Source organism: Piliocolobus tephrosceles, chromosome 13 (assembly GCF_002776525.5).
Source record: "Piliocolobus tephrosceles isolate RC106 chromosome 13, ASM277652v3, whole genome shotgun sequence".
Lineage (NCBI taxonomy): Eukaryota > Metazoa > Chordata > Mammalia > Primates > Cercopithecidae > Piliocolobus > Piliocolobus tephrosceles.
This window is the reverse complement of record NC_045446.1, coordinates 694609-706238: the sequence shown is the minus strand read 5'-3', so window position 1 is coordinate 706238 and position 11630 is coordinate 694609. Positions and strand designations below refer to the sequence as shown.

The window sequence follows — 11630 nt, the reverse complement described above, 5'->3', positions numbered from 1 at the left end:
TGATCCGCCTGTCTCGGCCTCCCAAAGTGCTGGGATTACAGGCTTGAGCCACCGCGCCCGGCTGAGAACCTTCTTGTTGGTGGGGACTCCGAAGAGTCCAGAGGCAGTGCAGGGCGTCCTGTGGTACAGGCTCTGAGCGAGCTACCCAGGCCACCTTTCTCTTCTTAGAAAGCCACAGTCCCATGCCCATGGTCACCCACGGGTCCATTAACCCACTAGTCCATGAATGGATTAATCCATTCACCAGGGCAAAGCCCTCATGACCCAGTCACCTTCTAAGGGCTCCGCCTCCCCACAGTGCCACCGTGAATGGATTAATCCATTCACCAGGGCAGAGCCCTCATGACCCAGTCACCTTCTAAAGGCCCTGCCTCCTCACAGTGCCACAGTGGGGATTACATTTCAGTGTGAATTTTGCAGAGAACATTCAAGACATCACACACTTTACCCTGTGGATTTTAGGGAAACAGCTCAGCCATTTACACCATCTGAGGGTGAAGAGTTGGGGCTCACTCACTGCACAAGAGCCTGGGTCAGGTCACACAAGGCATCAGTGTGGCCTGGCACAACAGCTCACACCTGTAATCCCAGCACTTTGGGCGGCCAAGGCAGGAGGATTGCTTGAGCCCAGGGGTTCGAGACCTTCTGTGCAAAATAGACCCCGTCATTACAAATAGTTAAAAAAAAAAAAAAAGTAGGCGGGTATGGTGGTGCACACCTGTGGTCCCAGCTACCCAGGAATGCCTGAGCTGTGGAGGTGGGGACTGCACTGCACTCCAGTCTGGGCTACAGAGCAAGACCCTGTCTCCAAAACAACCAAAGCCTTCAGCAGCCTCCCCTGGGCAGTTGCACCCACCCATGATTGTTCTGAGAATTGGCTAGTGGGTTTGGGGTCAAGGAATTCTGATTACAAAGGTGTGTACGTGAGTGTGTGGGGGTATATGCCCTCAAGACCCCCCAGTTTTGCACAAGTTGGACTCTGGGTGTACCCAGTCAGGAAAGAAAGGCACTGCTTCTGGGTCCTCACTCCCATCGGAGAAGTCCCCTCCTAATCTGGCCCTCCTCGCCTACCCAGAGTGCCCTTGTTAATGACCCCTGGGCCTGAGTGGCACAGAGGAGGGGTGTGGGCACCTGGCAGTCTCCAGCTTGGACGCAGGACCACTTAAGGGGAGCAGGCCGTGGGGAGATCTGGGTCTCAGGGGCCCCTAGAGTGCCTGTCCCCACGTCCCATCCTTGGTGGCCAGTAGCTCTTGCCCTGTCTGACCCTGCCCAGAGACCTTGGCCAGGGCAGCAGCACAGATGCCAGCTCAGCAGGGCCACCTCCCACGAGGCTGGAATAAATAACCAGCTGCCAAGGCTTGCTCACACGTGCATCCTCACAGCTGCTGAGCCGGCCGAGAGAGCGCTGACGCTGCACAGCCATGGCTCCTGCCTCAAGGATATGGCAGCGAGGGCGCCCCCACTCTAGTCCAGGGGGGACACTGGCAAGGATCACAGGTGGAGGCATCCCTGCCGCTGGGAGTTTGATGCCTGACAGCCACCAGAGTCTTCCCTGGGTAGGTTCCTAGCTCCCAACTGTGACAGAGTCCCCTCTGCAAGTGGACGGCACTCCTGCCTCCGCCTGAATGTCCGCGCAGGGGAGGGGCCGTGTTCACAGCTCCTCAGAACATTCTTCCTGACCCTGGCTCTGCCCTGGTGGCGTCTGGCCCCTCCCCAAGCCCCGACCTCCCTCTCAGCTGCACTGTTCATCTGCACCCTGTCCGTGGTCCTGCCCTGGACAGGTGGCATCCACTCCGGACACCAAGTCCAGCCCAAGGGCTCACTGCCTGCAGCGTGCACAGGGTGAGATAGGCCACCCATTGTGGGGTGTTCTCTGGGTCCTCCCTATCTGTTCCAGAAGCTGGGGCTCCTCTCCCAGCCCTTTCTCGAGGCTTATCGGTCCTCGCACCTGTGCTGGCTCCTGGTGAGCTCTGGCGACATCAGCTCAGACGCCTCTCCTCACTCTCTGTTCTCGCCTTGTGTTGGCACCAAATGTCTGCTTTTCTAGCTGAAATCTCACTTATTAGCTGCAGCCACCCTAAAGAGCAGAAGACGCCCCTAGCCTCACATGCCCCCACACACCACGTGCACCGCCAAGCAATGCGGCGCCTGCCACCCACACCAGCCAGTCATCCAGCCCCAGCCTCCTCGCTCCTCCAGTCTCCTGTGTCCTCTGCAGAGTGGAGCCCATTGTCCCTTCATCCTGTCTGTCACCCCCCAGGCGATGTCTGGGAGGCTGGAAGCAGCAGGGATTGAATCTTAGGCATGTGGCCCTCATCACTGCCCTGGCATCTTTTGCTGCCACGACTTGGACCTAGGCGTTTTCCTCCTGTCTTGTGAATCTTTTACTGTGAGAATCTTCAAGCATAAAAGTGCATAGAATGGTGTGGCAAGCCCCTCATAGCCACCCCAGGACTTGACTCCCTCGGCCTCATGCGGCGCCAAGGGTTTCAGCAGCCCCAGCCCCGATCCCCAGGCTCACGCTCACCATGTTCTCCCAACACCCCAGCACTCTCTGCTAGCCAGTGACGAGGGGCCAGGTCTCCTCCATGCCCAAGGCCCTCAGTGTCTCCAGCCTGTGCCTCTGGGAGCCCTGGGCTCTGTCCAGCCTTGGCTGGTTAGCAGCAGCTCCTGCGCATGTCCCCAGTGGGGCTGGGTGCAGGAACTGGCTGGCATGTATCTGTGGACTAGCCACGCCTGCCTCCACGGGAGGGAGACGGCAAGCCTCGGGGCTTCCGGTCTCAGGACGTTGCTGGATCCCACATTTCAGACAGGACAGCCCTGGAAAACGATGGCCACCCACCAAGGAGGGCTGTCTGGTTGAATTCAACCTCTGAGAGACGACTGAAACGTGTGAAGATAGGAGCACCTGACCTGGGGTTTCAGTGTCTGCAGGGTAGGCTTGGGGAGGGGCAGCTGTCAGCTATGTCCTCCCTCCAGGGGGAGGCCTGGGCCTGGGGTTGGGGGCCTCACCATTGCCCACAGCAGCCCTGGCCCTGGGCAGAGCCTGCAAGCCCCTCCTCCCACCAGCCAGAAGCACCTCCACTCCCTTGGACCCCTTCCTTGGAGCTGGCTGCAGAGCCCTGTGGGGGCTCCTGAGGGGTCCTAGGAAGGGCTTCTCTCCACACATACTCCTGAGACCAGAGCCGGCCTCGTGTATTTTTCCCTGCAGGAAGCTGTGTGCCACCAGGCTGTCTTCTGCCTGCTGCCTCCAGGACACAGAACCGCTTCCTAATGGCAGCTCAGGGCGACTCACAGCATACCATGATTGTGTAATTGCACTGCTATACCTTTGGAGCCAGTACAGCCCTAGCAGCCGCTTGGTCAAATCCAAGGGGTGCTGCGTGTGGTGACTCACGCCTGTAATCGTAACAGCTTGAGATGCCGAGGTGGGAGGATCACTTGAGGCCAGGAGTTTGAAACCAGCTTGGGCCACATAGCAAGACCCCCATCTCTACAAAAATGTTAAAAGTTAGCAGGGTGTGGTATTGCACACCTGTATAGTCCTGGCCACTCAGGAGGCTGAGGCGGGAGGATCGCTCGAGCCTTGGAGGTCCAGGCTGCAGTGCGCTATGATCACACCATTGCATGCCAGCCTTCGTGACAGAACAAGACACTATCTCTTTTTGTTTTGGAGATGGAGTTTCGCTCTTGTCGCTCAGTCTGGAGTGCAGTGGCTTGATTTCAGCTCACTGTAGCCTCCACCTCCCAGGTTCAAGCGATTCTCCTGCCTCAGCCTCCTAAGTAGCTGGGACTATAAGTGTCTGTCACCATGCCTGGCTAATTTTTGTATTTTTAGTAGACGGGGTTTCACCATGTTGGCCAGGCTGGTCTGGAACTCCTGACCTCAGGTGATTCACCTGCCTTGGCCTCCCAAAGTGCTGAGATTATAGACATGAGCCACTGCGCCTGGTGACCCTATCTCAAAAAAACAAAAATAAATTTAGTGTAGGGAGAGGCAGCCACCCAACTTCGGTTCTGGGCGTGGCCAGGAAGGGTCTGAAGGCTCCGTCACCGTATCTGGTAACTGCATCCTCGGGTGAGGCAGCCCCAGCTATAGCACAGGTACACACCTGGAGACAGGCAAGACACAGGTGCATAGCTCCCGGCCCCAGCTGTGGCACAGGTACACACAGGCACACACCTGGAGGCAGGTGAGATACAGGTGCATAGCTCCCACTCCTTGTCCTATCCCATGTCTCCCCATCCCAGCTGGCCCAGAGTTCTCATACCTTGCCTTGCTGAGATCCTGGGGCCACCTCCCCAGGCTCCTTCCTTGCTCAGCCCAGGCTGGCTCTGCACATGGAGTCAAGGTGTCCTGGAACATCTGGTCAGATGCTCTCGTCAGCCCTGTGTCTCAGGAGGCTGCCTGGGCAGACTCAAAGAGAGAGGCCCCCATCAGCCTCTGATGCTGGCCTTCCCTGAGGCCTCCCATGAGCTGGCTTCCACTTAGGGGCCAAGAGTGGGACGCCCTTCTTGGTGGATGACCAGGGCTCCCGCCAGCCACTGGGCCAAGACTGTAGGGTTGGGCCCGGCGCCGCTCAGGGCAGTGGAGGAGCATGGCCCACTGCCCTCCTGGGAGTCACGAGCCTGGGCTCTCAGGCCAGCATGACAGCAGCAGTGTGTCCACGTGGGCCTCTTTGGTTAGCAGGGTGGAGGGATTGCTCAGACTTGGCTGCTCTGGGGGGTCGGCACGCCCACTCCACCGGGGCCACAGCACAGAGTGGAGGTGAGGTATTGGCAGTTCCCTCCTCCGCCCGCCAGTGCCACCTCCCTCTCCCTCCCTCCAACAGGCTTTTTTTTTTTTTTTTTGAGACAGAATCTCACTCTGTCACCCAGGCTGGAGTGCAGTGGCACAGTCTCAATGCACTGCAACCCTCCACCTCCCAGGTTCAAACGATTCTCCTGTTTCAGCCTCCTAAGTAGCTGAGATTACAGGCGCCCACCACCACGCCCGGCTAATTTTTGTATTTTTAGTAGAGACAGGGTTTCACCGTGTTGGCCAGGATGGTCTTGAACTCCTGACCTCAGGTGATCCACCTGCCTCGGCCTCCCAGAGTGCTAGGATTACAGGTGTGAGCCACCGCGCCCAGCCCCCTCGGGCATCTCTGTTTTTCATCCTTGCCTTTTAGACCTTGGCAAACTCCCCAGGCTTTGGAGCAAGCCCCTCGTCCCACTTATTTCGGTTTTCTGGAACCTTCTCCAAGAGAAGTTTCCAAGCTGGTCTCCGTGGGGTGACCCCTGCCCCCTACATTAGGAGGTCCAAGAACATCTTTCTCACGCTTGATCTGCTTTCTCCCTAGAAACGCGTCAAACCTCTGTCCCCGGCCCTCCTGAATTCCAGTGTGGTGTGTCTCGGTGTGTTTTGTGTGTATATCCTGTGTGGCTTTCCTTGACCCTTTCCATTTGAGGCCTTGTAACTTGTTTTGAGGTTGGATAAAATTCACCTACCACAAAATGCACCATTTCAAAGTGGCATTTAGTATGCTCGCAGAATTGTGCAACCCTCAGTACTGCTCCCCAAAAGCCCTCTGCCTTTTAGCAGTTGTGCCCTCTTTCCCTGCCCTAGCCTGTGCCCATCTCCAGCCCACCGTGTCTGTAGGTTTGTCTGTTCTGGATGTTTCTGTGAGGCCGAGGCTGTCTGTGTTCATTGAGTCCTTATTCCTCCCCGCCCGTGTGCTTGTCCCTCCCCTGGGCTCCTGTGGTGCTCCCCACACCCACCCTCGGACTTTCACCTTCCCCTGCCTTCTCTGTGACCCTTCCTTCCTCCCAGGCAGGCCCCGTGCCCGCTCCCCACTCACCGAGGCTGGTGCCTGCTCCTTGCTCCCCGAAAGACCTGTGTGGCCCTTGTTCCTCCTGGGAGCCTGGCCCCCGGTGTGCGTGTCCATCACACCAGCCATGCTCCTTGGGGTCTTATAAGCCCTCAAGGGGGTCCCAGTTACCAGCCTGGGTGGCCACTCAGGCCCCCCAAGGACCCAGCCCCTCTGTGTGTCTGTGGCCCTCTGAAGACTGTCCTCCCTCCACTGTGGGCCTGGACTCCCTCCCTGTGCCTGCAGCCACCCCTCCTCACTCAGCCCCGCCCCTACACCCGGTGGCCTCACCCTCCCTCCCCAGGAGTGACTGTCGGACCCTCCCTGGGCTTTTGGGAGCTGGGCACACACCCCCACCCAGCACCTGGGCTCCAGCTTCTCCTCGTTCCCAGGGCCTGCTTGGGAGTAGCGATTCCCGGGGTTGGGGTCCCTGACAACGCCCTGGTCGTGGCTGCCCCCACAGCGTGGTCACTACCCACTCACCAAACCACCAGGCTGGGGCTCCTGAGTGGGAGGCACTCAGTGCTCTCAGGAGTCCTGGCCACCCACAGCCTCACCTCCTCCTGGAGGCAGCAGATGATGAGTAGTGACCACAGAGGCCCCCCAGGAGGAGGAGTGTGTGGCGTGGCCAGAGCTCCCCACAGCCCGAGGGCCATCCCTGCCCTGACGCATCTGCCCACGACCCTGCACGTCCCATTCTTCTCACAGAGCCACCCAGCAGATATTGGGGGGAAGCTGCAAATTACACCAACACCACCTTGAGCCGTGTTTCAGTTCAGGAGACGGCAGTCATTATAGAGCTGTCAAGGGGGTTGTGGCTGTGCCGGCAGCCTCCGTGATGCTGCCTGGCCTGGAGGGGCTTCTGGAAAGACCATGTTTGCATATGGCTGTTGAGGGGCCTGGCCCAGCCTCAGGAGGGCAGGTCCAGCAGTGCTTTTCCAGGCCTGGGATGGCTGGAGCTGCTAGCTACGGCTGCCGTCCCATTCCCAGCATCTAGGGGGACCGGGTGTGGTGGCTCACACCTGTAATCCTAACACTTTGGGAGGCCAAGGCGGGCAGATCACTTGAAGTCAGGAGTTCAAGACCAGCCTGACCAACATGGAGAAACCGCATCTCTACTAAAAATACAAAAACCAGCTGGGCGTAGTGGCGGGTGGCTGTGATCATAGCTATTTGGGAAGCAGAGGTGGGAGAATTGCTTGAACCCAGGAGGCGGAGGTTACAGTGAGCCAAGATCATACCACTGCACTTCAGCCTGAGTGACAGTGAGACTTTGTCTCAAAAAAACAGAAACAGGCGTCTAAAGGAAACTCTGTCTGGGTTGGGGAGGCCGCCCGAGTGCTAATTCCCACCCTCCCTGCCATGTGTCTACCGGGGTCTGATGTCTGCAGAGCAGCCCCCATGCCCCAAAATGCCAGAGCTACCCGATGGGGTCTGGCACTTTCTCCAGCACTGCTGGGCGGGAGGCAGCTGCTCCCGCTCACAGCTCTGAAGTGATGTGCCCTAGTCTGGAAGAGGCTCACAGTGTCAAGGGGACTCTGCCCCGCTCAGGACAACAGCAGCCTCTCCCATTTGGGATCCTCAGACATCCCATTCCTCCTGGGCAGGAGCAGGAAGGTGGCTCGAGGTGTGGTCCTGTGGCTGCCATTTCTCACTTGAATAAACCCTGCAGTGTCCAGCCATGACCCCTTAGGGTCCTGCAGATGTCCATGCCACACAGCCCAGGTCCTTGTGCCCCTGCAGCTGCCCACTGCCTATCCTCCCCTCCCGCATGGTGTCCAGGCTGTAGGCCCCACTCCAGGCCTCCTCCCTGAGGCTGCAGCCCCAGGCACGTGGGGGGCACTTTCCTCACGCAGCAGCCACTGGTCATGTTCTGTTGTCAGCTGCCTCCATATGCACACACTCCTGTCTGCAGAGACCAGAAGCTTCCAGAACGATCTGTCACTGCTGCTGGTGGCTGTGGCCCATAGTGTTGTGGAACCACCTGCTCTGGTCCTAAATGTGCAGTGTGAGATGTGCCTACACTCAAGGTCCCCCATGACCTGGAAACTGCTGTTGTGTCCCTAGCACCTTAGGAATGAGCCTGTCCTCTGTGACGGAGGGGGTGGTTCCCAAACCACTGGCTCTTGGTGCTCAGAGGGGGCCTGCTGCAGTCCTGGGCATGGGGCGGTGGTTGTTCAAGACTGAGGCAGACTTAGCCTTCGAAAGGGTGCGGAGGCCGGGCGTGCTGGCTCATGCCTGTAATCCCAGCACTTTGGGAGGCCAAGGCGGACAGATCACGAGGTCAGGAGTTCCAGACCAGCCTGGCCAGTATGGTGAAACCCGTCTCTACTAAAAAATACAAAAATTAGTTGGATGTGGTGGTGCGCGCCTGTAGTCCCAGCTACACAGGAGGCTAAGGCAGAAGAATCACTTGAACCTGGGAGACAGAGGTTGCAGTGAACCAAGATCGCACCACTGTACACCAGCCTGGGTGACAAAGCGAAACCCCAATTCAAAAAAAAAAAAAAAAAGGGTGCAGAAACTACTGCCCCAGGCAGCCATCCCCAGTATGAGGCACTGCCCATCAGTCCAGGGCCAGCAGCGGGGCCAGGGCAGCCTGAGGCCTGTCTGGTTAGCCTCTCACCTGGGGTCTAGACAGAGTGAGGAGCCCCGTCCAGCAGCCACTGTGTAGCCTGAGGGCCATCCCCAAGGTGAGGCAATTTCAGGCCTTGTGTCACTCTCCAGGCCATTGAGAGGACTTGGGGCGGCTTCTCCTGAGGAAGCTCCTGGAAGATGTGCTTCCTCAAATACAGGGTTCACAGGACCCGAGGCTCTGGCCACCCCACCAGCCATCGTCCCCCAGACCACTGGGGACAGTGGCTCCCTCTACCTGCTGCCCCGAGTGGCCCTGCCCCTGCTGATAGCCACAGCCTTTGGGGGAGCTGGGTGGGCCCCCAAACCCACACCCCGGTCTCCCCAGGTACATCCAGACACTGAAGGACCACAGGCCCCGGATGGCGTGGGACAGCCAGGCCTCGGAGCACTTCTTCGAGTACAAGAAGTGAGTGTTGGGAAGTGTGTGGCCCGCCTCGGCCTTGTGTGCAGGGAGGGAGCCTGGGGGTGGAGATGAGGGAGCCAGCAGGGCCCAGGGGGTCCCAGGGTCATGAGCTTACTTGCTGCTCCCAGCCCTGGAGCACAGCTGGACAGCAGCTGGCCACCTGGCGGGTGGGAATAGTCCAGGCTGTGGACCTTGGCTGTCAGGGGAGGAGGCCTGGAACCAGCAGAGGCGGTGGACAGGCCGACAGTCCCCTTGTCTTGCAGGAGCCGCAGTGGGAGGCACGTCGTCTTCTACCCAACCCTGAAGGTGCGTGTGCTGCCAGCCATGGGACCAGGGGAGAGATGGGGCATGCGACAGCACAGCAGGCACTGGCCTGCGGTCCCTGGGGTCTAGGCACTGCTGCTCCTCGGCCTGGAGGACACTCCTGGGTGTTGGCGGACAGGCCCCAGCAGGTGCTCACACCTCCATCTGTGCTTAGTCCCTGCAGGTGCGGCTGGAGCTGGCCCGGGAGCTGGGCGTTGGGGTCTCCATCTGGGAGCTGGGCCAGGGCCTGGACTACTTCTATGACCTGCTCTAGGCGGGCTTTGCGGCCTCCGCGGTGGACGTGTTCTTTTCTAAGCCGTGGAGTGAGTAAGCAGGTGTGAAATACAGGCCTCCACTCCATTTGCTGTGACGGGTCTGCTGCCGTCCTCATTCGGGGGTCCTGGGCACCGTGTGACTCCCCACCCTCTCATGAGGGGTCCCTGCCCTGAGATGAGTGCTGGCTGGGGGGCACCCCGAGAGCTCAAGCCCCTCCCACCCGGGCATCTGCTGGCTACCTCCTGTCGGCTGGGCAGGCAGAACCCACAGTACCTGCCCCACCAGGACAGCCTGGCTCAGGCCTTTCTGGGCCGCTTCTCACATCCTGGGCCAGATGTGGGTTTGGAAGCTCTGGAACCATCCCAGACTCGCCCACTCCCGGACTCGAGGGCCCTGGCAGGGACAGCTCTGCCCAGCATCACCCCAGGGCCTGGCACTGACAGAGCTGAGAGCTGCACGCCCACGTGTCACCACCCACCTCGCCAGCCACAGCGTATGTGTGACATCTGCAGAGAGCCACCCAGATGTCCCCACCGAGTCCAGCGCGGCAAGGGCGCAGGGGCTGCCCTGGAAATGGGCACAGAGGAAACTGGCCCTGGACCTTGACTCAGCTCTGCCGCCTCAGGTAGCGTGACCCCCAGGCCAGCCTGGCCACATCAGGGAGCATGGTGAGGGGCAACGGCAGGACCCGTGGGCCACATCGGGAAGGGCATTTCCAGTGAGGGGTGGGGCAGAGGACACGTGGCTGGCAGTCTGCACCCACCCCGCAATGCAGCGGTGTCCAGGCTCTGGGGAGGCCCTGGGGAATTTGGAGGCATGAGCCAAGGCCTGGCGGCCTTCATTCCCCTGCCCCTCATCACCATCCTGTCCTTGGCTGGCCGTGAGAATTCCCCTCCTCACCACTGGGACCCACAAGACTGAGGTGGGCAGCGGAGGGCATAGGTGGGTACACATCCCAGGCAGGGTCTCCTGGGGGGACAGAAGTGAGTGCAGGGAGTGGATGGGCCTGGGCGTGACCGAGAATGCCGTGGGGTGAGGACGGTGAGGCCAGGGTGGGCACTGTGTTCTGGTGCAGTCAGTAACATCAGGGTGTGGTGGGCAGGGGGGTCAGGACATCTCCAGCTGGTGGTGAGCAGCACGGTGGGGTCTCCACAGGACATAAGCTGGGGAGGGGGTCCTGGGTTGGCCCCAAGGCACCCACGCTTGAGAAAGGCCTGGACGTCAGGGAGGCCTGCGAGCCGCCACACTACAGGTGCAGCCCTTCCCATTGCTTTGCTGCTGCTTGACATGGGTGTAGGAGATACAAGTGGTGTGTGCAGTGGCTCAGGCCTGTAATCCCAGTACTTTGGAAAGCCGTGGTGGGAGGAATGCTGGACAGCATGGTGAAACCCCGTCTCCAGCCCCGTAAAAATACAAAAGTTAGCAAGACGTGGTGGCATGTGCCTGTACTCGTAGCTACTCAGGAGGCTGAGGTGGGAGGATCGCTTGATGAGGTTGAGGCTGCAGTGAGCTGTGATCAACTACACTCCAAAAACCCTGTCTAAAAAAAACAAAAGCTGCCAGTGGCTTTGGGGCACTGACCTTGTGTCCCCAGAGGCGCTGATGCTAACATTTGAGTTGGTTCTCAGGGATCCTGTGGCTTCCGTCGGAATGAGGGCAGGGGACACGCAGGTCTGGGAGGGTGGTGTGGGCCTGGAGCTAGGCATTGCCAGATCAGCATTGGGTGCAAGCAGGGGTGGGGATGCCACATAGGATAGGATGCCTAGAGCGGGCTGTGTCTCCAGGGTGATGGGCAGAGGGCGAGGCAGGAATTCGCTGGAAATTGAGATTGTGCGGTACAGTTTGGGGATGAGATGCCCCAACCTGAACTGACCGTCATCTCTGTGGCCAGTGTCCCCACACAACCCTCACCCTGGCTGTGAGAATCCGGTGGCAGGCACCTTGATGCATGTTTTTTCTGTGCCCTGTGATAACTGCTTTGTGCTGCCAGCTCACTTAAAGGGCGGAGTTCTAGGAACAAAATAGACAAGGGAAAAGCGGAGCCCCACCTCGACAGGAGGCCCCGGGGTGGGGGTGATGTGGAAGGAGCCCTGCTTCAGGAGGAGGCCCTGGGGTGGGGGTGAAGCAGGAGAGCCCCACTTGGGGAGGAAGACCCTGGGCTT

The 11630-nt window shown here is 59.5% G+C and overlaps 1 protein-coding gene across 6 annotated transcripts in view; it reads left to right on the top strand.

Moving 5' to 3' along the window:
• The window catches only part of CHID1 (chitinase domain containing 1), a 47505-nt gene extending 36068 nt beyond the window's left edge, over positions 1-11437 (top strand). For 3 of the 6 annotated variants that reach the window (XM_026447288.2, XM_031933853.1, XM_031933852.1), the window contains exons 11-13: positions 8812-8892; positions 9153-9195; positions 9368-11437. In XM_026447288.2, coding sequence (XP_026303073.1) covers positions 8812-8892; positions 9153-9195; positions 9368-9466 — 223 coding nt within the window. In that variant the 3' untranslated portion in view covers positions 9467-11437. The remainder of the gene's footprint in view (positions 1-8811; positions 8893-9152; positions 9196-9367) is intronic. The other 3 variants (XM_026447290.2, XM_026447289.2, XM_026447291.1) reach the window with 2 other exon arrangements.
• The last annotated feature ends 193 nt before the right edge of the window (positions 11438-11630 follow it).